This window comes from Chrysemys picta, chromosome 1 (assembly GCF_011386835.1).
Source record: "Chrysemys picta bellii isolate R12L10 chromosome 1, ASM1138683v2, whole genome shotgun sequence".
In the NCBI taxonomy this organism is placed as follows: Eukaryota; Metazoa; Chordata; order Testudines; family Emydidae; genus Chrysemys; species Chrysemys picta.
The window spans coordinates 109,463,895-109,489,916 of NC_088791.1; the positions used below are offsets into that span (position 1 = coordinate 109,463,895).

The window sequence follows — 26,022 nt, forward strand, 5'->3', positions numbered from 1 at the left end:
GTGCAATCTCTGTAGAGGGGCATAGATCCTGCAGGAGTATTCTGCTACTGCTAATGGGATCACCTACTTAATAGGGCTCCCCATGAGGCCTAAGGGAGAGGGAGAAATGGAGGGAAAGGGGACAGGCCTGAGAGAGGAGGGTGGAGTCTAGACAGAAATTGATTGGGACCCTCTCTGCAGGTGGCTGGGTTGCAGCCCTGTGACTCCACCTGCTGAGGCTGCTTCATCCCCTCATCTAGTAAGGAATCCTGGCATTGGAGCTGCAGCTGTGGGAAGGTATGGACTTTTTATAGGGGGGCAGTGAAAAGCAAAACAGTGTAGAGGGGAAAGACTAGTTGTGTTAGAGTCTCTTTTTCTACACACACCCCTTTTTCTCCTTTGGTTTTTGCTGGATGAGGGTGGCAACTTGGCTTTAGTGTACTTTTTCATGTGGCCATGGGAGCAGCTGTGCAATTCCTCCTCTTTGTTTTTCTCTTCACTCAATGTGGTAAGTGAGTCCCTCCTTGTTCCAGCTCAAGGGCATGAAAGCAGAGACTGTAAGAAGCCGTGGTGCTGGGCTAGGCAGAGCTCTGCCCAGGAGGCTGTACTGGAATTCTCATTGAGCCCCTGCATAAGGCCAGAATGGCGTTGCAGGACTTTAGAGGGTTATTTTCTCAGTCTAGAGAAGAGGCAAGAACCCTGTGCCCCTCTGCATGGACCAATTTATGCCTCAAAACATAGGGTTGTGCCATGTGACTTTATAACTTGTGAGCCAAGTTCCAAACCAAGTGAGAAACTTGGTCAAAGCTTAAAGTTTGTGCTGCCAAATGTCAGACCATGACACTTAAAAATCCCCTCTGGGTGGTTTGCTTCACAATTGTTCCCCTTTCCGTGCCCCTTATAACTTTGTCTCTTGGTGGCTGATATCAGTGATGAAATGTAGTCCAGTGTAATAGGAGTGGGTTGTATACTGTGTGTCTTCTTGGCATCTCAACCATGTCAGTCCCTGATCTCCATGTGCAATGGTTAACTAGAGCAGGGGTTCTCAAACTTCATTGCACTGTGACCCCCTTCTGGCAACAAAAATTACTACATGACCCCAGGAGGGGGGACCAAGGCCTGAGCTTGCCCAAGCCCTGCTGTCCTGGGTGGTGGGGCCAAAGCCCCAAGGGCTTCAGCCCCAGGCAGGGGGCCTGTAACCTGAGCCCATCACCCGGGGCTGAAGCCCTCAGGCTTCCGCCTGAGTGGTGGGGCTTGGGCTTCAGCCCCGGGTGGTGGGGCTTGGGTTTCAACTTTGGCCCTGGAGACTCCATTAAAATGGAGCTATGACCCACTTTGGGGTCCTGACCCACAGTTTGAGAACTGCTGAGCTAGAGAAATTCTGCATGATCAATTATATAAACTGCTGTAATTTGAGCAGGAGCAACTGTTACCCCTTCCCTGTACTACTTATCTGCTACAACACCTGTTCTTTTTCTTCTTTCTTCAGGAGAGATCCCCAGTCAAGTTAAACTGTAATGTGTTACAAATGATGATAAATAGGCTGAATCCACTAAACTTAAACTGGTAACTTAAGAATGCTCTGAACGAGCTGGGGCTCAGAGCAATGTTCTCCAGCTGTTATTGTTTGTGTTCATAAAGCCTTCCTACCTGTCCTCCTTTATTAGTTAAAATACTAATGAATCTATGCCTTGACCCCCAAGACCTTCACTAGATTATAAGGGACTCTTCTTCCCAGAAACACTTCTGGGGGAGAGGGGTAAAATGGTGCATGTTGGAAGCACAGTAAATTCTCCAGAGCAGAGGATGTCAGGAAGGTAACATTGTACAGGGGAACCTCGTGGCCCTCAGAGCAACTTACAAATGTTTTTCACATAAAGATCACAATAAATAAGCTTGGAAGGATTAGATATTGGTTTCACTGTGCGCACACAAATGATGAGAAATATTTCCATCAATAACTTAAATTTACAGATAGGCAAAATAAGAAAAATGCTCTTTGAGAGCTGAGTTTGATTTGATATTTACTTTGTATGTTTTGACATGGGACGATGCCAATTTGTGTTTTTAATGGTTATAAAGCTTTAGTTTTTGAATCTTGTCTACTGTCCTCAAATAATTATCTGACTTCCCTGATAATTTTGGGAAACTGAAAAAATTTAAATGGATAAAAATTAAAAATATATTTTCTGTTGAAATCATAAAAAAAAAAAAAAAAAAATTCTGCCAAACCTAACGCTAAAAAGCCTGGCTGGAAATGATGTAATTAGCTGTGAGACTATCTAGCATAGCTAATTCTCTATGGTGCTTGCTATTCCTCCCTCCCTTGTTAGCATTGTCTCTCTTCCCACCTAGCTCAATGGTCATCTCCCATGAAAGCCTGTTTATTTTCCACTGCTTGCAACGTGGCAGGACTGTTGTTAAGACAACAGTGCCCTTAGGCATATGCATTCTGGAGTCCCTTGTCTATACAGCCGACCCACCAAGCATGGGCCTAGTTATAAATAAGAGGGATTTACCCCAATCAGAAGGCTTTGAATGCTGCTGCCTCTTTCTGAGCTTTCTGGAATCATTCAGGGCCTTTAGCCTAGTGGTGGCAGGGAGCGGAAAACACTTTTCTGGAGACTCAGTGGTAACAAAATTTAGTTTAAAAGCAAGAAGAAAATATTTTTATGCTCTGGGTAGGGACTCCAGCTTGTTTCTTTGTAGAAAACATTGTGGGAATGGAAGCTTCTTCTGGAGAGATGCTGATTCCCAACTATTTACCATCCTAGTCTCAATTCCACAGGACAAGTTCTCTATATGGCTCCCCACAAAAGTCATAGATGAGGAAATGTGGGGCTTTAATTTGGTTTGAACTCATACAAAGCTTTCTAAAACCTCCATGGCGTGATCCTTCATTTCTGATGCCAATGGTGATTAGCCAAATTAAAGAATGAGCAAACAAAACCCCTTTGGGTTTGTGTGGAACCAAGATAAAAATGGGGTCTCCAATGAGAGACATTTGTCAACAGGGCAGTGTTAGGGGTAAAGGAGTGTAGAACCCTGTTCCATAGCATCTGCTTGTGAAAGAGCCAATGACATTTAGTAACTAGATTCTGGTCTCTGTTGGACCAGTATTGATTGGGAATGACTTCCAAGGAGTTACTTCAGGCTGATGCCAGTGAAAATGAGATCAGAATCCAGCCTTTAATGTGTGTGTATATAAGCACAAAGCTGTGGCAACTTGGCATTCTGTCTAGGCTAGAACTGAATTACTATCCGGTACTTTTAGGTTTCACTTTGCGTGTGTTTCATTTGTGGGGGGGGGGGGGAATTCCACCTGTCAAGTGTTCCTGTGGGAAGTGTTGGCCTTGAACTAATGATGTAGTGCTTACAGCCCACTCAGGTGCAGGAACAGACCAGCTGAGTGGTGCAGAAGAATTGCTGTTGTCTCATCAGGGGAGGAGCCAGAATGCTGAAGATCTATCTGTCTCTGAACCATCCAGCCTGGGGATACGGGACCCTGGTATGAGGAGTTACCATTCAGTAGCTCTTTTCTTTGTGTCTCAGATCTTTACAATCACTTGTGTATACTGTTAACTGTGATTAATAACTTTCTGCAGTGGATAAGATGAAGAGGGGTTTCTTCAGGCCCCAGCATGTCTTCTGCCAGGTCTGTGAAACAAGTACGTTATTTTCTGCTGGGTGATTTCCCCTCCCCCCCCCCCCCCCAAAAAAAAAACACCCCATAAATGAGATTGCAACAGATTTATTTTGAACTTCCTGGTTTATTACAGTACCTAAAAGCAAACCAGACACAACTGGCCACAATCCTATTTTCCCTCTGTTTGTCCCTCAAGTTTCAAAGGTACAATTGCTTCTCAAATGGATTCTCTTTGAACTGCTTGTCAACTTGAAGCAAAAGATTGTAAGCTGAGCCTGTTCAATTCAGCCAGAGAGAGAGGATCTTTCATAACTGACTCTAGCTGGCCCCTTTGTGTACTGCGCAAGGGGCTTTTTAAACTTGAAAGTAGTAAATACTCAATTAAATATTTAATATTGCAGAGCTCTCTTGGGTACTGAAAAAATAGACTAAACAGGCCAGCACTATATCCCATAGCACTTGTTAGGTAACTTTACAAGTGCCAATAACATTTGATCAGTAATAGTTTTGTCATCTTTATTCTTTCTTCAACTGCTGAGTGAATGAATAGCTTTGATACATTTGATGGCAGCTGAATTAACTATTAAGCACCATCACACTTAAGACAAATTGACTTCAGTCTCTCGCACATTCTGATTTATTCTCTAGACACACCATTCCTGTGCGCTCTATATATTCTACACCTGAGTTCGCTTCATTTTGGAAGTCAAACTTAGTACAGTAGAACCTCAGAGTTACGAACACCTTGGGAATGGAGGTTGTTCGCAACTCTGAAATGTCTGTAGCTCAGAACAAAACGTTATGGTTGTTCTTTCAAAAGTTTACAACTGAACATTGACTTAATACAGCTTTGAAACTTTACTATGCAGAAGAAGAATGGTGCTTTCCTCTTTTTTTAAAAAGTAGTTTACATTTAACACAGTACTCTACTCTATTTGCTTTTTTGGTCGCTGCTGCTGCTGCCTGATTGCATACTTCCAGTTCCAAATGAGGTGTGTGGTTGAGTGCTCAGTTCATAACTCTGGTGCTCATAACACTGAGGTTCTACTGTTGAAGGCGGCAGTTCTCAACCTTTCCAGGCTACTGTATGCCCCTGATTCATCTTGCATACCCCCAAGTTTCACCTCGGTTAAAAATTACTTGCTTACAAGATCAGACATAAAAATATAAAAGTGTCCCAGCCACACTATTACTGAAAATTTTCTTACTTTCTCATTCTTACTGTATAATTATACAATAAATCAATTGGAATATAAATATTGTACTTAGAGCAGTATACACAAGTCATTGTCTGTATGAAATTATAGTTTGTACTGACTTCACTAGTGCTTTTTATGTAGCCTGTTGTAAATCTAGGCAAATATCTAGATAGGTTGATGTATCCTGAGGGGGAGGGGGAGAGTGTACCCCTGATTGAGAACCACTGGTTTAAGGCTTTGTAATCCAATACTTAAACATGCAATACCCAGTATTGGCCACTAGGGGTTCTGTTAGAGGTTGATTACAGAATCAGCTTTATGTCCTACTGAGACTCCCGAGGCTGTACACTCATATGTATCAATGTTGTTTCAGTGCATAACCTTTTCCTTTCTGTCTGGTGTAGGATTGAAATGTGGAGTTCGTCCTGTTGACTTGGAGAACCAGAAAAGTTTCCTGCTGTCTGGATTCTTTTCTAGAATTGTTGGAGGCAGAAATTCAGTGGCTGGGGGGCAACCCTGGCAGGTCTGTGACACAAATACAGTAACTTCTTGAGGGAGAGGTGATTTTTTTTTTTTCCCAAGGCATAGACAATAACTGAGAGGATGCCTTCATTCAGTAAGGAGCCAAATACCCTTTTTCAACCTGTATCTTAATTTAAAATCCCTCTTCTCCCTTAATCCCTGAAGTTACTAAAGTACAAGTTGCTCACTGTTTTGGGGACCAGAGTTTTAGGTGGAGTAAATTCACTGAATTCAGTGGTGCTATGCTGAGTTACATCAGCTGAAGATCTAGTCCTGAATGTTTAATGTACATGGTATTTTTGTGTCTGAACTGGTCCCCAAAAGCACATCCCTGTCAAAGGATTTGGATGTAATCTGTGGGGTGGATTAGTTTGAGGGATTTTTCCCCTATAACTGATAACTCTGAGGTTACGTCTGACCTTCAGGGAATAAGTTCCAAATTGTTATGCCTCCAACATACAAAAATTGTCCCGTTCATATAAGGAAACAGCCCACATTTTAATAACAGTATTGCGTACTGGCCTTCTGTTGGCTGTAAGAGTCCTAACATTCATCTGTCGCTTCTTCATAGTAGCTCAAAATGCTGGATTAGCTGTATTTGTGGTGGAGGAATTCTTGCCTAATTGGTTCTTCTGTTGGCAAAGTCAGAGAAGTCTCACTTCACAGAAATGTTCTCACTCTGCAAACTTAAATTCATGTAATAAAAGGATTGGGTCACTGCTTCCAGACTTTGATTTTGAAGCAAATTAGCAATTTTTGACACTGTAACATTACTACTTCCTGTTACTATGGTCCTATCTTCACCCCATGAAACAATTTCTGGTGATACATAACAGTAAGAAGGAAGAACAAAATTCTCCCTCTAGGCACTTCTGCATTTCAGGGAATTCCAAGTTTCGATCCACACTCTGCTTCTTCAGCTCTTCCCAAATATCTGTGAAATGAGGGATAGCTATCAAGGGTGAGTCCACAATTTAGACAACATTTCTCTGGACACAAGTCAGCTGGGAATCCTTGCCTAGAAATGAGAGGGTTCAAAACCTCTTTTTTTTTTTTTTTTTTTTTTTTGAGCACTGCCATCTGTCATGATCTGGGGGAGGGTGGAGAACTTCCTCAGATCTTTGTGAGATTTCAGATGTTCTTTTGGAGGGCAGTATAACTAGCTCCACCTTAAATGTGTGTGACTTTCTTTTTGTAAAGGTATCTCTCAAGTTGGGTCGTTTCCACTTCTGTGGTGGCAGTTTAATACAAGAAGATGTGGTTGTAACTGCAGCTCACTGCGTATTCACCCTTGAGCAGTAAGTTAGAGAATGCAGTTTTTGTCTTTAGCCTTTAAGTTACTTCGTTAAAGCCCCTGTCTATTAGTAAGGAAAGCTCCATAATGTTAGTGTGTGCCGCTTCCCAGCTGGAGAAGAAAATGGCATTAGAATATCTGAAGTAGGGCCGTGCTATGCTACTCTCATGTTCTTTGTGGAGCAATAGCATCTAATCCAGGGGTCCTCAAACTGGGGGTCAGGACCCCTCAGAGGGTCGCGGGGTTATTACATGGGGGGGTCGTGAGCTGTCAGCCTCCACCCCAACCCCGCTTTGCCTCCAGCATTTACAATGGTGTTAAATAAATTAAAAAATGTTTTTAATTTATGGGGGGGGGGGGGTGTCTCACTCAGAGGCTTGCTATGAGAAAGGGATCACCCGTACAGAAGTTTGAGAACCACTGGTCTAATCCATTGGATTCTTCCAACTGTTTCATTCTGCAAGCTACTTCAGGAGCTATAGATCTTAATGGCTCTTCTCCATGGCTTAATTTGTGCTGGGGCTTGCAAGGGCAGTTCATAGTCCCAGCACCTCTGGGCTCGCTGAACCTTTTATGAAAGTAAAAAAAAAAATTGCTTGAGCCCTGGCACCTCTTTCATTACAAATTAAGCCCTGCTCTTCACCCCTCCCTAAACCCTAGCTGCCTGCTCCATGGTTCTCAGAATATTTCACCTGATTACTGGTGATTTACAGATGGCAATTTAAAACCTTCACCATTCTCTACATGGATTAAATAGTAGTAGAGCTCATAATGGCTGGGACTCTGACTTTGCTAGCTGAGTATTGTACTTTGAGTGAACATACTCTGTCCAAAGAAGGAGCTTTTACTGAGGGCTTGTCTACACTCCCCGCCGGATCGGCGGGCAGCAATCGATCCAGCAGGGGTCGATTTATCGCTGCGCCTGATCTGTGACTAAATGGGGGATTTCACTCTCCGGGATTGGAAACCTGGTACCTTTCATACTATACTGGCACTAGAAAAGGTTCAGAAAAGGGCAACTAAAATGATTAAGGGTTTGGAACAGGTCCCATATGAGGAGAGATTAAAGAGGCTAGGACTCTTCAGCTTGGAAAAGAGGAGACTAAGGGGGGATATGATAGAGGTATATAAAATCATGAGTGATGTGGAGAAAGTGGATAAGGAAAAGTTATTTACTTATTCCCATAATACAAGAACTAGGGGTCATCAAATGAAATTAATAGGCAGCAGGTTTAAAACAAATAAAAGGAAGTTCTTCATGCAGCGCACAGTCAACTTGTGGAACTCCTTACCTGAGGAGGTTGTGAAGGCTAGGACTATAACAGCGTTTAAAAGAGAACTGGATAAATTCATGGTGGTTAAGTCCATTAATGGCTATTAGCCAGGACGGGTAAGGAATGGAGTCCCTAGCCTCTGTCTGTCAGCGGGTGGAGATGGATGGCAGGAGAGAGATCACTTGATCATTGCCTGTTAGGTTCACTCCCTCTGGGGCACCTGGCATTGGCCACTGTCGGTAGACAGGATACTGGGCTAGATGGACCTTTGGTCTGACCCGGTACGGCCTTTCTTATGTTTTATGTTCAGCAGCACTAAATCCACGCAAAATAGGAGGGAGGTAAATGCTGCACTGCAAGGGAAAGCACCTATATAATTAGCTGTTGTAGTCTGCTGTACTTCTCTGCTGCACTTTAAAACATTCTTCCATGCTGAAAGTAACTGTAAAAGGTCAGTTGTTAAAACCCAGCAGAGGGAGAGGGGTTTGAACCCCTTAGTTAATGGTTCTGAAATCCTTCAGCAGTGAGTCGGGGGTGGGGATGGGGAGTAGTTAGGAACTATGATAGCTGTAGATATGAGAACTGATGACTGTAGGAAACAATAAACAGTGGAACCTACTGTGGTTTCTCTTTAACTTATTTCTGGAGATTGCCTAAAAGATTGGATGGGGGGAATCTGTGAAAACATCCTTGACATTTTTTCTTTATTGAAATTGTGACCCATCTTTATCAAACTTGAAATTTAGAAAACTTTAGTCAGCTCTACTCATCTCCTAAGAGAGATGCACAATCTCCATAGTTCTGAATCATTTATCTGTGTTTTTGAGAGACAGTTAACATTAGGAAGAGGAAAGGACATTGTTTGCACAACCTGTTTATGGGAGACCTGCTGGATACATCAAATCTTGTTCACTTGTGTAGATATAAAACAGACATATGTTGGAGTGGGAGAAAACCTATCCATAGGAACCCTAATACTGCCTAAGCAATTCCCTTGAAGTCATACAGGGGATGTCTACACAGCAAAGAAAACTCCACGGCTGGCCCGAGCCAGTCAACTCATGCTTGTGGGGTTTGGGCTGCAAGGCTATTTCATTGCTGTGTAGACTTCTGGCCTCAGGCTTGAGCCCAAGTTCTGGGACCCTCCCATCCTGTAGGGTCCTCCAGCCCGAGCCCAGAAGTCTACTCAGCAGTGGAATAGCCCCACAGCCAAGCCCAGTGAGTCTGAGTCAGCCAGCGCAAGCCATCTGCAGGTTTTTCTTTGCTGTGTAGAGATGGAGCTGGGGATTGAATCCAGACTTCCAGAGTCTTAGTCCAGTGAAAAACCATCCTACCCCTCTGTCACCCTCCTGTACAGACTAGATCAGGTTTGTACACAACTTGGATACTACTTGTCCTTCTCAAGAGAATATAGTAAATACATTGCAAGTAAAAATAAGGGGATCACCTGTAAGTTTAGTGTACAATAAAGATTAAATGTAGCTTACTAATTAACATGGTAAATGCTAAAAGAAGTAACCCAGTGTGATTGCCCCAGGCAGCACCGAAATACCAGAGTTCATTAAGCACAATGCCACATTGCTGTGTTCATAAACCCCCAAGCGCTGTACCAGAGACATGACTGTTTCCAAATAAATATTAAACATTCGTCTCAAGTATATGTAACCTCCTAAAGCCCTCTCAAAGGTTTTATTCTCTTGGGCTCTCCTCCTCCTCCAAATCTTCTCCTCTCGGTGCCCCCTTCTCCCAAACATGATGAATTAAAAACAAGCAGGGGATTTTTTTAAAGGGTCCTAAAGAACTTAAGCACTCATCTCCCACTGATTTAAGGTGCCTTGGAACTCTCTAAAGATCCTAGTCTAAAGGCTGCAGGTGATCCATTGTTGCAAGCAGAATCCAGGCCAAAGCTTATGAGTCCTTGTATTACTGAGTGGGAGGTAGAACAAAAAGCCAGTCAATTAAGAAATAAAATCTCACAACAGTATTCTAGCACTCTGACTCTGAGGCAATGCGGCCCCTTCAGGCATAAGGCCAAGTGAAAGTAGCATAGCTGGAAAAAGCCTGCTGTTGAAGGCTAGATTCAAGTCCTCAGCAGGGAAGGATGTGGTAAGGTCACATTTTCCATGTGTTGAGCTTCTCAGTAATGAGAGAATTGCTTGTACATAGCTGTTTCTTATAGGAAATTATCAGCCTTGGCTCCATGCGTAACAGGCTGAAGTGTGTTGGCAAACCTCTCCGTCATTAACCTTGCCCTTTGTTTGTCAGGAAACTAGTGAAGAATCTCATTGTGACTGTTGGAGAACATAACCTCAGAAAGGCAGACGAGCAAGAACAGAACATTCCTGTCTCACAAGTCATTGTTCACCCTGACTTCAACAGACTTGGCTACATGCATTCTGATATCGCTCTGCTATATCTGAAATACAGAGTAAAGTACGGTAAGGGAGGAGACTGAGTGAAAGTGCTTCAGAGCGGATCCTTCACTATATATAACTTGCTAGTTTAGAGCAACCTTTTATTCTCCTATCTCTCTGTAATGCTCTTTCCAGCATATAAAACACCCTCCTGGTAGTGTCTTTACTCCTGCCCAAGTAGGTTACCCATGCTAAATCCAATCTAGTCTTAGTGACCTTGTCCAAATAATTGTCCCTCAAGTCAAGTCTTTGTTCTGGGGCTTCTCATGTTTTGTTCATACTACTGATCTTTCCAACACTAGAGAGCACAAAAAGTCAAATTGTCTTCCGTTTGTAGTAATTCTATATTTTCTTTACCTCTCGGAAAGTTCTCTCCTCGCTAATTAGCTTGCTCCTCTTGTCCGCTTCATTCAGCACCACCAGTCTCCACTGTTTGTGATAGTGGAACTTTTCACTGTAGGAAGAGATGTGATGCCACAAACAGCAGATTGTTCCATCATTGAATGGATCTGGCAAAATGAGAAGATGGCTTAAGTTTGAATGCACATCACCCTGTTTTAAACACACATAATCCAGTATCTGTCATAGTGGCAAAGGTGAACACAAGGCTTTCTGGAGTGTGGCTTTTTGCATATAGATTCATAGAAGGCCAGGAGACCACATGGGATACATAGATCCTTTCACTGCTTTATCAAATCCCACCCAAGTCGGCTGTGATTAGCTACCTGATGGTAACAATTCCAATCAGTGGCTCTTCTAAAATGACTTTGGTCTTAATCTAGCTCCCAGTGGACAGGTGGCTGCATCACAAAATCATTGTGATAAATGGCACTAAAGTCGCACCTGTTTGCTGCTCTGAGTGGAGAGGATTGAATGGGTATGGAAAACCAAACTACGCTTGTTAGCCAGGAAGTGATCGGTTAAGGGTTGAGGCCTGTTGACGGGGCAGTGAGAGGAAGCTTGCTTTACTACTACCTATGTACCTATTTTGTGGATAAAGAAACTTAAGTCTCCAGTCATAATGCTTGAAAACAGCTTTTGAGTCATCTGGATGATCCCCCCCAGGAGAAGGTGGGCCTGTCTTCTACACTGGTAAGTGTTCTTTAAGGTTTGTCAATAAATTAATTAGGCCATGATAAGTCAAGTAGCTTTGATCCCTTTCTCCTCTGATCCCCAAAAAGAAACCTACAAAGGTATTCGCCTAGTTCGAGAACAGAGCTGAGCATTTGAGTTTTGAATGTCCTGTGTAAATCAGAACTCCACTTCTTTTGACACATGGTCAGCATTTTTGTCTTCAGAGAATAGAATGCTCAACAGGATCTACAACTGGACACGATTGCAGGCTGTATGAGAATTGTACATAGGACAGTTCTCTTTTCTGTCCTTCATGCTGTTGCTCCTTTTCCCTCCCTCCCCTGCCCCCCGGTCTCTTTCCTCTAGTCTTGTTCTTGCTGCTTACGTTTCACTTGAATATGGCTGGCCAAAACATTGTTCACATTTTTTTCTCTAAAACAATGTGATCTCTCAAGATTACCTCAATTTAAAAGTGATTGACTTGACTTATTTTTAGCTGTTTGATTGAATTGCTTTAGAAAAATGTATAGTTCAAAGGACCTTGATCCATTCTGTTCACACAAAGGACATTGTTGCTTTTATCTGGTTGGTGCAGAGAGAATCACTTCCGAACAGCCTGGAGTTGATGTACTCACATTTGTGTGCACTTTCCTTCTTAGGACCTAGGGTTCAGCCAATTTGCCTTCCCCACAAAGATGATAAATTTGAGGCCGGGACTCTTTGTGTTGCTAGTGGCTGGGGCAGAGTGTCTGAGGGTAAGTAAAATGTCAGGTTCTTACGATGACAACATTGATGTGGGGTAATGAGATAAAGAAAAGGGAGCCGCCTTGTTTCTGCAACAGAAATGCAACATCTGCCAAAGGGAAAAGCCAATCAGTGGTTCTCTCTTTTGCTGATACCATGACGAACCATCCTATGCTCTGGAGGTCTCTTCCAGACATGATGTGCAAAGGACCAGTGTGCCAGAAGCACTGTCCTAGGCAGAGCCTTGGAATCTCCATACCTGTTACTTTGCAGCGCCATAGCGCTATTCCGCCACCCATCTCGCCACTTTTTGTAAACAATTAATTAAGCTCCATAACACCCTTGTGAAGTAGAGAAGTATCCTCCTCTCCCCTCGCCCCATCCCAATCATGTGGATGGCGAAACTGAAGCACAAAGATGATTTGGTGAAGGGCTAGATATAAAACCCAATCTTCTGATGCCCAAGTTCCATGATCTAGTTGTAATCTTTGTGCGTTACATAACCTCTAGATGATGCATCTCTGCCTTCTTCCTAGTTTTTTTTTTTTTTTTTTTAAGATATATAATGGGATCACTTGGGCCTTAATGTTCTTTTAACAGTTTGTGTGTGTAAATTATTAAGGTTGCAAAGTCAAGCACTCAAAAATTAATCAATGCTAGAAGTAAGGTTGCTTGTGCATAGCATTATGTAGCCCTTTATATGTTCAAAGCAAAAATCCCATAGACTTTGCTGCAGCACAGAGAAACAGGCCTTCTGATCTCAATTCCAGTGCCCAGAATCAACCGTACTCAGGCCAGTTCTAATGGTGAGTGAGCAGGGCTGTCATCCTGGGGGCCAACTACCAGGGGGTTCTGTACCAGTGTGCTGCTTGGCTCTTTTTTGCTCCATTCTCCTTGGCTGGCCATTTTTGTTCTGCTGATTGCCTGGCCTTTTTTTGACTCCGCTGCTTGGGAGCACCAGAAACATTTTCCATCCTGGACGGCAAAATGGGTAGCGCTGCAACTGCCCCTACCTGAATCAGCCATTACAGGAAATGTCCTTCTGAGCCCGCATAGCCCTGGGCTGGAGGGAACATGCTCAGTCACTGTGCATGCATAATCCAGTTGCATGGAGAAATTGTGAGGGGATGGAGGATGCAATCATCAGAAAGTTTATGTGGAGAAATAAAAAAAAAAAGTCTCAACTGAGCATTTGGAAGCTGCAGTTCTTCCCCCCTCCCCCTCCCCTCAAGACTGCCTAAATTTGTTATAAGACTTTCATGAGGACAGTAAAAGGCACATCCCTGACATTAAGGCCACCCCCCTGCTAAATTACAGGTCCCTGCTCCAAAGCTGGGACCACCAGAGCAGTTAAGAGAAAATGTTACTAGAATGATTTTACCTGGGAAAATCAGTGTATTCCCCCCCCCCCCCACTAGCCTTGTTTGTGGATATGGTCGAACCATTTCGGCTGAAACTTTACCTCAGGCTGAATTGTTTCCACCAACGTGGAAAATGTTAGCTCAAAGGGTTCTAGTTTGGCGAAATTATACAAACCTGAAAACAAGGCCTGTTAACGAGAGGTCTCAGCTAATCGAAATAAGGGGCGGCATTGCCAGCCCTGCCTGTGTAATACTGAATGAAATCATGCTAGCTAGGGTGTGGCTATAGATCTGCAGCGTAACTTCCTGCTCTGTGCAGCAAGGAGGGGGGTTCTAGAATGTCTGATGTTGCCGGTTTCCTTCCTTCTGCAGCTGGTGAACTATCTAATGTTCTACAGGAGGTGGAGCTCCCCATCATTGATAGGGGAACCTGCAGTGCCCTGTTAAAGCAAATGAATCTGCCTCCAGTAGCAAGCTCCATGCTGTGTGCTGGCTTTCCTGATGGTGGGAAGGATGCTTGCAAGGTAAAAGGTCATCATTCCGCAGGGTCTTCCTGTATAGTGAGTTCTGCAAATGGAGGCAGACTCCAATCCTTCCCACCAGCCACTCCTGTATTCTTGCTTACCAGAATGGCCACCTGCCCTAAAGAGGGAAGGGAGGAGGAGGAAGGAAAGGAAACTTGTCCATTACTACTAGCACATTGCTACTGAACTGAGACCTTAAAAGGAGCTTTAGGCTAATGAAGGCCTTGTCTATCCTAGCCTTTGGGGGGAATTTTCCCACTGGTAGGAGTGCTGCTATAGACAAGGAACTGGTGTGTTTAACCACCTTTTCGTCTAGACTTGGCCTGAATGGGATTAAATGACATGGTGAATGATATGCCTGAGCCCTGTCTAAGCTACTGTTGCTACCACTGGTGAAATTGCACAGATGGGAGCACAGTGGCGGCAGGCGGCCCAAGAGGCTACAGGAGACACAGCCTAAGGGGTACGTGATACCACTGTACTGGGAAAGAGGAGGCTGAAGTGAGTGGTTTTGGTTTTTTGTTTTTGCCTTCTCTTTAGGCTTTAAAAAACATACCTTGACCATTTCTACTTGGTGTATTCGTTTCTCTTGTAGTCACCTCTCCTCCCCATATCTATCAAGCTGCTGACAGCTGTGTCCATCAGAACACCAGCCTTTCCCAGGCTTTCTCTGGTAGAAGGGTGCTTCTACTGCCAGGAGACCAAGTCATTCCCCGCCCCCCCCCACTACAGTGCACACACAGTCCACTGTGCTACCGTTGCGGGAGGGCCAGGTGTAGTCCGCTGGTTGAGGTACTGCTGCAATGCGGACGTTAACATCTTAGTGCGAAGGGGCCAGAAATGGTTAACAGATGTATAGTGACGCTGAACCTTTCTGTCAATCTTCCAAAGAGCAGCAGCTTCTTCTCTGAGAGGTGAAACCATGAGGTGATTCACTGAATCTGTATCGTTGCATTTGAACAAATATCTGCTCTTTTTTTCCTGTCTCCTCCCCCAACCCATGCTGGGCAAGGGCGATTCTGGCGGTCCTCTCGTGTGTAGAAGAGCCAGTGGCATCTGGACTCTGGCCGGCGTCACATCATGGGGAGTTGGCTGTGCAAGAGGCTGGGATGTCCTTGAGAAAAGCATCAGTGAAAGGGGTTCCCCAGGCATCTTTTCCAATGTAGCTGAACTGATGGACTTCATCACCCAGAACATTATCCCTGGTGGGTACATTTACCAGTAATTTTTCTCTTTTCCTGCTTGTTTATCATGAGGTTCTAGAAGATACCTGCCATGTGCCCCACGGTTAGGCTCTAGAGTGTTCCCATCAAGGTGCACACAGTGTGAAACATTTCTCATTTTAGAGCAGGAAGTGGGGAAATGAAGGTTAAACCAGAACTACCACCTCTCTTGGAACAGCATCTGTATCTAGGTCCTCTGCCATAATGCTTTGAGGGCAGCTTTGATCCACATGCCCGACTAAATGGAATGTTGATGGCCAATCCAGCTAGCATTTCCGGGTGCATGTGGTTTTGTTGATTTAGAGAAGCACTTCTCTGGCCTAGAAAACTTGTCCAGTTCCAATAAATTACATTTTCTAATCCTTGTCAACTGGGAATCTGTAAATTGCTATTGTAGAATCCCTGAAATGGTCCACACTATTGATTTGGAGCAAATATGACTTTAAACACACACACGGAGCAGATCTGTGGAATAAACTTGCCCCCCCCCCTTTTTTTTTAGTTGATTATCAGAACTACACTTTTAAAGCTATAAACAGATCTATGAATTCCCTATAGTCCAACCATACATTTAAAATTGCAGTTCATATAGAACCTATTGAATAGAGGGCATTATTTATGACCTACACTTCACCTGTGCTATTACTTATTTGCCACAATATCTTGTTGGGGCTGATCTCCTCATAAAGGGAAGAACTAGTCTCCAACCATACAGTGCCTCTTACTCTGGAATCATATTAAGTGGAAGCAGAATAAAAAATGTTCACTTGAACCCTGCAGAGCAGAACTTGGAAGATTCCTGCAACTCAAACTACGAGCACAGTTGGAGAATGAGCAGAATTAAACCGTAAACCATAGAAATAGCATTAATAAAATAGTGCATTTAGAGCCTCAACTGGAGTAAATCTTTGTAGCTCTATTGACTTTGATTCACACTTGCAAAGGATTTTGGCTCATTTAGAAGTAGGACTCTAAGGGCAGGCCTACACTTAAAAGGCTGCACTAATGCAGCTGTGCCGCTGTAGTACTTAAGATGCTCCTATGCGTCTCCCGTCAGTGTAATTAATCCACCTCCCCAAGAGGCAGTAGCTATGTTGATGAGAGAAGCTCTCCGCAAACATAGCATTGTGAACATCAAGGATTAGATCGGTATGATGACATCACTCGGGGTTGTGGATTTTTCCCACCCCTGAGCGACAGTTATACCGATATTAGTCTCTAGTGTTGACCTGCCCTCAGAAGAAGTGTGGTTACCACCTGAGACCCATCTCTGGGTCTTTCTCAAGCACTCAGGGTGTGAAGTGGCATTAATCGAATGGCTTCACGAACTGTAGACCTGCCTCTCCCAAACAATGCCCGTGTCAGAATTGTATTTTACCTATTGCTCTTCTCTTTCTAGCTGCAGAGCCAGATCACCTTCCCCCGCACTTTCCTGAAGGATGCAGCTCCCATGGAATGCTGGTCTTTGGAGAAAGTGGCCGTATTCAGTATCCCCAACCCAGTGAGAGTAACTACCTAGATAACAGGTATTCACTGTACATCATCAAAAACACCTGCCCTTTTGTGAAGGGCCACTTTTCAGAGGGCATTTTGTTTGTGTCTGTAAGGTCAGAAGGGGTGACTATCTCCTCTGACCACATGCATCGCTCTAGCCATAGGACTTCAACCTGCAAATACATGAATTCTTACTCCTGACTTAGTCAGTGAACACAATCAAGTCAATAGTTTGTGGCTGAACTTGTGGGTATGTATCAACCTTAAAAATTAGTATCTAGAGTTAAACATCTCTGTAGTGATGTTTGCTTGTGTGGGATTGGTACTGGGCAACAATAGTTACCCAGAAATAGCACATTAGAATGAGAAACACAACTCTTGTTGGTCTAGTTCTTATATGAACTGTGCTCATAAAATTGATGCCCTTGGATTAAGCCTGTGAATTAGCTTAATATTAAAATTCTTAGAACAGTTTAATGTCAGGTTCTGCAACCAGTGAAGTCTTTAGGACTTTCAGTGGGAACAGAGCCATCCCTTAATGTCTTCTGAAGATGCTTGAGAGCTGGAGATGTGCCAAAAGAAACCTCCAGAGGAGATGTGCCTATTGCAGATCCTACTGGCCTGGCCTAACAAGGAGATGCCATTTTGTCTCTATTACTGGTGCCTATCCACAGTAGGATAAAAGGTGGTTTTGTTTTCAAAATGTGTGAACTCCAATATATACCTGGCAAGTTGTTCTTTAACATGTTCGTGGGTTGAATAACGAACTTGTTCTGTATACTCTAAAGCAGGGGTTGGCTACCTTTCAGAAGTGGTGTGCCGAGTCTTCATTTATTCACTCTAATGTAAGGTTTCATGTGCCAGTCATACATTTTAACATTTTTAGAAGATCTTTCTATAAGTCTCTAATATATAACTAAACTATTGTTGTATGTAAAGTAAATAAGGTTTTTAAAATGTTTAAGAAACTTCATTTAAAATTAAATTAAAATGCAGAGCCCCATGGACTGGTGGCCAGGACCCGGGCACTGTGAGTGCCACTGAAAATCTGCTTGTGTGCTGCCTTTGGCATGTGTGCCATAGGTTGCCTACCCCGCTCTAAAGTTTTGAGTTATTTGCTAACAGATATTAAAAGATCATGTTTTGTCCTAATGCGGATATGCCTTGTAGGTCCCTGTATACGTTTTAGCTGTGCAATGTGGAGGTTGTGCATAGAATGGGCCAAATTCAGTGCCAGAATAACTATTGACTTGACTGGATTTATCCTGGGCATGAATTTAGCCCAGTAAGCCCAGTCACTGGTTGGGGAATGCTAATGGTTAAGGTCTCAGTAACACTGGCCATAGGCGCCGACTTTCCTTCTTTCTAGTGGGTGCTCGGCCCTGTCCCCACACCACCCCTTCCATGAGGCCCTGCCCCCATTCTGACTCCTTCCCCAAATCCCCACCCTGGTCCCACCTCCTCCCCTGAGTGTGCCACATTCCCACTCCTCCCCCTCCTTCCTGGAGCGTGCTAATGCTGCCAAACAGCTGTTTGGCGGCGGCGGCCGAGTGGGAAGCGTTGGAAGGTAGGCAGAGGAGCAGGGACGCGGTGCACTTAGGGGAAGAGGAGAAGGTGGGGCGGGGGGTGAGGGGAGCTTGGCTGCCAGTGGGTGCAGAGCACCCACTAATTTTTCCCTGTGGATGCTCCTGCCCCGGAGCACCCACAGTGTCGGCGCCTATGACACTGGCCATAAGCTGGTAGAGGCTTTTGCATGTGTGAGTATTTTCCTGGCTTCCTCTCTTGCCATGTATTGCCTGGGGACACAATCCATTTGGCAGCACATCACTGATCCAAAGTCTGAGCACAAAGGAGAGAACTGACGGTTCTCTCTTGCAATAAAGCACTTTGTGTTGTGCTAACCACTATTAAAAACCCAGCATATGTTTCTTATTACTTCGTAGCTGGTGCTGGTGACATCCTAGCTTGAGCTGATCTGGCTATGACTGTGAGCTGATGGATATAGGGTTGTAAATGCGCACACACCTGGTTTAATCCATGCATTCTACATTCTCCATCCGTAGATGGAGAAAGAGTATTGTCAACCATCTGAATTTCCCTACATTAGAGTTGTGGAAACACATCTGGAGTGAGCTGGAGGGCTTTAAGAACACTTACTGCTGAGGCCAGACCAAGTTAAAGTGGGTGGCTAGGTGGTGGTGCAGGGCAGAGTGAAGGAGGAAGGTGATAGTTCTGGGAAGAAGCTAAGCCCCTCTCTGATGAAGCATAAACTACTTTGCTTTATGATAATGTGCTCTGTCCTTGGTGTCTTTTAAACTCCCTCTGGCACTCCAGCATGCACTCCCGCCCCTTGGAGCTGCTTGGGAGGGAAGGGTGCAGTCACACAAATTTCACTCTAGCCCTGATTCTGTTGTCTGACTTAATTGTTTCTTTGTTTTGAGCCTGTGCGTGTGGAATATAATTGTGCCAGAAGACAAGATTATATTGATACAATTCACCAGATTAGACGTAGAGAGCCAGATCACGTGTGACCATGACTACGTGTCCTTCTATTCGGACAAAAGAGAGCTAATTGGTACGTAGAATGCCTTAATCTCTTATATAAATACTTGGCATGGCAGGCAATTAGCAATCTGAAACGTGAACATTGATGACGTTCGAGCCCTTTCATGTCCTATTACAAATCAAGGAACCTTTCACTGTCATCTGCCCTGCAGGGCCGGCTCCAGCTTGGCAAGCAGGTGCTTGGGGCGGGCACTCCGGAGAGGGGCGGCAGGTCCAGCTATTCGGCGGCAATTCGGTGGACGGTCCCTCACTCCCGCTCGGAGCGAAGGACCTTCCGCCGAATTGCCGCCGCAGATCGCGATTGCGGCTTTTTTTGCTGCTTGGGCCGGCCAAAACCCTGGAGCCGGCCTTGCTGCCCTGGCACTGAAGCTGTCAAAGCAAAGCTAAGTAAGGGAGGTGTGTGTGGGGGGGGGAGTAGATATTCATGTCCATTCTGACTGCTAGTGCGCGACTATAGTCTGAAAACTGTCTGTGTTTAAAAAAAAAAAAAAAAAAAAAAAGTCTTTCTCCGCTGTGTTTTTCAAACTCCTATTTCTGCCTTGTATAAAAAACAAGTTTTTACTCCTACTAGCCCCATATAGCTGAACTGTCATCTAATTGGCCTCGTACATCAACAAAACTGCCAGCCAGTTTCTGATGCTGGAGTCCTTACTGAAGGATGGTCAATGACAATGGTACAACGCAGAACATGCAAGATAAAGACATAATTCTGCCTATCTGAAAAATCTTGTTGACTCAGACTTTTTACTTATACAGCACAATAAATGTCTGTTTTATGAATAAATAATGACAGGGGACTTTTCCCTTGCAGTCTAAATTTATTATCCATCCTTGAGACTGAATTGCTAAAGAATAAATATTTCATGCAAATCTTTGCTCCTTCTATACTCTGAACAGTACTAGTGGCTATGTGCCAGTACTAGCCCACCATGAAACCTTGAGCTGAATCACCTCTGTGGTTGTTTTGGATGCAGTTCTGTCTCCAAACATTTTACCTTATAGGCAACTGAAACTGATGCTGGAGTAGTCTTCGCAGCATCTGCCCTGGAATACGTGACTTTCCAATATTGTATACAGTTTAGTGAATCTGAAAAAGTAAGCTGTCTGACAAAGTGTGTGTGTGTATGCTACCACCCTAAACAATAAGTCTAATCTTTTCCCTCTAGGTAAAATCTGTGGGGATGTGTTACCAACCCCCCTGCTGATAGACTCTAACCGAGCAATGGTTACTCTCGTTTCTGATGGAAGCAACACCGGCAGTGGCTTTGAATTCACCTTCACAGCTATACATAAGGAATCGGAAGCAGGTGACTTCAGACATACCATTTGTACATACTTCTCCGCCACCTGACCCCCTTTAAAACCAAAGAAACCATCCCTGGTGCACGTGGTGGTAGCAGGTTTTTTGTTTGTTTGTTTGTTTTGTTTTTTTAACTTAGCTATTAAATCTGACTTTTTCTTCTTAACCCAATATGATAGGTTCTGGTTGTGGAAGTGTTGCAGTGCTGGTGGAAGAGGGAAAGATTGATACTGCTAATTACCCTGGCTTGTATCCCAGTAACGTGAAGTGCCATTGGTTCATTGAAGCCCCAGTAGAGAATGTCATAAAGGTAATCATAGAAGATTAGGGTTGGAAGAGATCTCAGGAGGTCATCTAGTCCAACCCCCTGCTCAAAGCAGGGCCAACCCCAACCATCTCCCCAGTGAAGGGAGATGCTGCTTTCAAACCTCTGCCATTGACTGCTCAGGGAAGCAATTCAATAAAATCCTGCTGGAAACATCTACAATGCACAAGCCTGTAAGATGTAAGGTTTTCAGCTTAGGCTTCTCACAGGGTGTGTTTTAACCAGTTTAGATGGTGTGTATAGCCCTGTATGAACTGGCATACTGAACTGCTGCTGCTGTAGATGCTTGAAGCTGGTTGGTATCAGCCCTTCCAATTAACGTAACTGCATCTTGGGCAGGGGCGGCTCTAGCTTTTTTTGCCGCCCCAAGCACGGCAGGCAGGCTGCCTTTGGCAGGTCTCCGGTCCCGCGGATTCGGTGGCATGCCTGCGGGAGGTCTGCAGATTCGGCGTACCCGCCGTCGAATTACCGCCTAATCTGCAGAACCGGCGGACCTCCCGCAGGCGTGCTGCCGAAGGCTGCCTGACTGCCACCCTCGCAGGGACCAGCAGGCCGCCCCCTTTGGCTTGCTGCCCGAGGCATGCACTTGGAGCGCTGGTTCCTGGAGCTGCCGCTGATCTTGGGAAAGATAGTGCAAGGTTTCAGTAGGGCGGGGTGGGGGTGTGGAGGACAGAACCTGACCACCTGCCCTCCTTGCTCCTTATCTAGTCCCCTTCTTCCACCAGAATGTTAAACATGCAGAAATGGTACTGAGCTAAGCAAGCAGTAGCTAGGACCGACGCATATGATGACTGTTCCTATTGGGGGTGCTGGAAGTGACATTTTGCTGTTGTGGTTTGATGCCTGCCCTTCCTCCTGTTGTCATTGCAATTGTGCCAGCTAAAGTGAGGTTACCTGTTGGATTAACCTTACCCAAAGATAAAAATAAAGCTACTGTATTGTACCGTCCAAGGCAATGTCTGTCCCCTGCTGCCTTTGTGTAAAAGCAAAGAATCATTAAACCCAAGTCTGTCTAAGTGCATGCAGGTTTGTTGCTCATGGGCTGGCCTCTCACTAATGCTCATACAGTTCTGTAATCTGCTGTCTGTATTAAGACACTGAATACACACGCTTGGGGTTTTTATACAGGCAACGCTATTGTTGCTGCTGAGCGTTTCAGAATCAAACGACAGCCAACCGTGGTTTGGATTTTTAAAGGGTCATTGTGATGATAATGTGATCAATTTAAAGAGAAAATGTAGGCTTTGATTTAAAAACTTTAAAAAAAAAATGACAATTTCTATTTAAACTCACCTCTGTGGTTCAGCCGCCGCAAACTTGTCAGCTTTTAGCTGATCACGGAAAGCAACGCTGGCCAGAAAGGGACAAGCTTAGTTCCACTGCATGGTGGGTCAGCTCCACTACAAGAGGTGCTCAAAGTAAACTTTGATAGATTTAAAGAGCCCATGCATCTTTTCACCTTCTTTTGAGGTGCACTAGGAACAGGCTCTATAGCTGTTACTCAAATCTTGGCAATGACTAAGACTCCGAGTTAAATTTAGAGTTCATGTTTTGCTTACAAAGGGGGTAAAAAGAGAGACCCCCCAGTTATTAATTTTGTCTCTCTTCTCTTTCCAGCTGGAATTTGAAGACTTTGCTGTTGAATTCAGCGAGGGCTGTATCTATGATGCAGTTGTCATTTACAGTGACACACAAGATGAGCACCAGCTGGGTATTCGTTCAATCTCACATGTAGAATCCATTACAGAAATGAAGACTTAAATAGCTTGCTGCCAAAAGAGTACAAGCTACATTAGTGACCCTTCGGTGGTAGAATTAAACCACTTTAGTCAGAAAATGCAAAATTAAGGTTCCTACAACCGCCTTAACTCTGCCTCCTTGCACATCTCAGTACAGCAGGGTGTTCCAGTGCCATCGTGGTTCCCAAAGCATTGGAGTTCTTGCTGGTGGACTGCAGAGATCTGACTGGTCATGCTGGGCTTAATCCTGCCAGGGGCTGAGCACTGTGTTGCTGATCCAGCAAAGCACTGAAGTATGTGCTCCCGTGCTCTGTGGGATGGGGACAGAGTGCTTGGCACCTTGCAGTCCATAGTGCTGGTTCTCCACTTTGTTTCTAGCTGCTTTGTTGCATTCTAAGAAGGTAAAAATTAAAGCTGGTCAGGGAGACTTTGACAGAACCATAGTCTGCTGGATTATGCAGGTCTGTCAAAATTGAAACACTTCATGAAATCTAACCAATTTTGCTGGACTCTGTTTCATAACAAAATCGGGGGCATATGGGGGGGGCAAATCTACCAATGTCGAAATGAAACATTTTGTTTACAAACATCTTTTTGTTTAGAATCTTGATTTTATATGATATAAAATTCTAAAAGTCTCTAAATCAATGTAATACCTACCTTATCTTTCAGGGTGAAATGTGAAGGGATATAATTTATTGAACCAACTTCTGTTGGTGAAAGAGAGAAGCTTTCAAGTTACACAGAGCTCTTCAGGTGGAAAGCATCTCTTTTTCTCCAATAAAAGATACTATCTCACCCATCTTGGTCCCAAGATAGCGGAGAGACAACACAGCTGTAACAATACCGCAAACAACATTTCACACTCAAATTTTCAGTTCGGAATATTCCCTTGAGAATTTTGAAATTTGGGGCTTTTGTTCCAAGTAGAAATGAAGCCAGACTTCAAAATAGCAATCCTTTGTGACATGGAACTTCTTTCCTCCACACAGTGTGAGTTAAAACACAATTCATTGAATCACATTTCCATTTTGAAGAAAAATAACTCTGTACTCAAAGTGGGAGATGCTTATTACAAAATTTCAGGACAACTGTTGGACAGCAGACTTAAGGGGGAGGAGGGGAAACCAGTACAATGTGGAGGAATGAGAGGCAAGAAATTCTGAATTCTGATCCTGGCTTTGACACTTGGCTTTGGCCAAGCCACTTCCCTTCTGTTTGTCCATCTGCAAGCTGATGGTCATCGTACTTCATGTCTTTAATGTGATGTATAAGGGTTTTTAAAAAATAAATATTAGCAGTAGAGTGGACCAGAAAACAGACGTTAGTTACTACAAAAAAATTGTGAACTCTTGAAAATGTTTTCATTCAGAATCAGGACAAAGTCACAGATTCAAATAAATTTTTATGGGAGCTAAATTCTACTTTTTTTTTTTTAAAGTCCATTTGGGAAGAACCAAAACAGAACTTTTCAGCTTTTTCTCCAGACTGCCAGTCTCCTCCTACAGTGATCCTCGCAGCTCAAAGAGCTCTCATTTAGATTTTCCTGAGGAAAATCCAAATTTTCCAGCAACATTTTTTTTTTTTAATTTAATTTTATTTTTTTTCAGAATCCACATGTTCTGTTGGAATATCATTCTGGTGGAAAATTTCCTAGCAGCCGGGCAGTAGGGAGACTGGGTGCTTTATATAGGCAGAGAGAGCGAGAAGGGGAGCTGCCAGTTCTGCTCCAGATCCTCAAACCTGCACACACACGTCAGCCACCATTTTAAGAGGCATTGAATGCCCATCGTATATAGATGGCAAATGCAACTCTTTTAAGAGGCTCTCTTGGTGGGAGGCACTCATGCAGCTAACTTGTTTTTTGTTAATTTTTCCACTATAGGAACTAAACTAGAACGTTGTCTCATTCCTGAGAGTACATAGTAGCTTAATTTAGGCCACTACTTCCTTCTCCTTGGATACCCTTCGATTGGGCCTGGCCAAAGTGTTTCTTTCAAATTTAAAAAAAAAAATGTCCCCCACAAAATGGCTTTTTGAGCCAAGTGAAAATGACAAGTCCCTGTTTGGTTTTTCCCTCCTGTGGACAAAGTTTAGCAAAGCTGGAGATGAGTTTAAAGTGATATTCTGAATTTTAAAAGCATGGGGGTTTCCTTGCTTTTTCTTACAGCCAATCTGTGTGGGTTCTCAACCCCCAGCCCAATTCTGAGCCCTGGCAATGAAATGTTGATACATTTTGAAAGCGATGGTGAGAACAACTTCAGAGGGTTTAAGGCCAGATTCACCTTTGTTCCTTCAGGTTGGTGGAAAGACCTTTGGTATGTGTTCTGAACTCTTGATCTTAGTTTTGAAATAATCCCCTATCACTATACTGGGGCAGTTCAAGATGGAACAGGTTCTACTGGGAGAATTCAGTTCTTTCAACAATGGTAAGGAATCAGAATTCCCACACTGGGAACACCGATAGGACACTGACACTTTTTTGATACCTGAAACTTGCAGACTCTGTGGCATTCTGAACTACTTCTAGAAGTATCCCATCCAGGGACTGCTGCCCTATTACAGCAGTGGGCATGGGAAATTGAGGTAACAGTCCCCTGAATGACTGCTGTTGCTTCGCTCTCTTATATGCCGGCTGCTAACATTGAAGGATCTGGACTTCACTTGTAGGAGGTCCTCCTACAGGATTGGGGCTTTGGGGGGAGGAGGAAGAAGTGGGGCCATGATTGATGCCTTGAGAGTAAAATAGGTTCCACTTATTCTGTCTTCAGCAGAAGAAGCTGAATCAGTAGTTGCAGAACCAATTGTTCTACAGACGACCACTCCAAAGAATATCCCCTTAGGTAAGTTGGTAACAAACTCATTGTAATGGGCTGTGTCAGTAGTTCTTCCTGTCTTATAACCAGAGGATCCTTAGGAAATAGACTTCAGTGGTGCAGGTGCACATGGGCTGTAAGGTATACACAGTAAGGAGGTATAAAACATATTCAGAGTGAAGAAATGGGGAGAAATGCTCACTTATCTTTCAGGGGTTGTGCCCATCCAGTGCCACATTATCCATCTAGTTTAATCCTTTCCAACCTGGATTGGGGGAGGAAAACTTGAAATTGATCCATGTATTTATAGGGTGGGAGAAAGATACAAGCATCTGTCTGAGCTTTATTTGTTCTTTGAGGTATAATATGGAACCTCTGTCCAGGATTCAAGTTCTCAGCCACCTACATCAAGCTTGCATTTCTACTACTCAAAATAAATAACCACACCAGCTGCTACCCCTATGAAGGGAGCCTGCTGTACTGCATCTCTTTGGGGTGCATCTGCTTTATAGTCTTAATTGCAAACAAA

General features: G+C 43.9%; 1 protein-coding gene across 7 annotated transcripts in view; it reads left to right on the forward strand.

The window, feature by feature from the left end:
• Window positions 1-282: 282 nt before the first annotated feature.
• OVCH1 (ovochymase 1) overlaps window positions 283-26,022 on the forward strand; it is a 55,276-nt gene continuing 29,536 nt past the window's right edge. For 5 of the 7 annotated variants that reach the window (XM_065566688.1, XM_065566716.1, XM_065566722.1 and 2 more), the window contains exons 1-15: window positions 283-487; window positions 3,359-3,487; window positions 5,229-5,347; window positions 6,547-6,644; window positions 10,180-10,352; window positions 12,062-12,157; window positions 13,880-14,031; window positions 15,044-15,236; window positions 16,654-16,780; window positions 19,190-19,323; window positions 20,480-20,620; window positions 20,793-20,923; window positions 22,556-22,649; window positions 24,848-24,976; window positions 25,449-25,520. In XM_065566688.1, coding sequence (XP_065422760.1) covers window positions 436-487; window positions 3,359-3,487; window positions 5,229-5,347; window positions 6,547-6,644; window positions 10,180-10,352; window positions 12,062-12,157; window positions 13,880-14,031; window positions 15,044-15,236; window positions 16,654-16,780; window positions 19,190-19,323; window positions 20,480-20,620; window positions 20,793-20,923; window positions 22,556-22,649; window positions 24,848-24,976; window positions 25,449-25,520 — 1,840 coding nt within the window. In that variant the 5' untranslated portion in view covers window positions 283-435. Of the gene's footprint in view, window positions 488-3,358; window positions 3,488-5,228; window positions 5,348-6,546; window positions 6,645-10,179; window positions 10,353-10,377; window positions 11,421-12,061; window positions 12,158-13,879; window positions 14,032-15,043; window positions 15,237-16,653; window positions 16,781-19,189; window positions 19,324-20,479; window positions 20,621-20,792; window positions 20,924-22,555; window positions 22,650-24,847; window positions 24,977-25,448; window positions 25,521-26,022 lie in introns of those variants that run through there. The other 2 variants (XM_065566706.1, XM_065566728.1) reach the window with 2 other exon arrangements.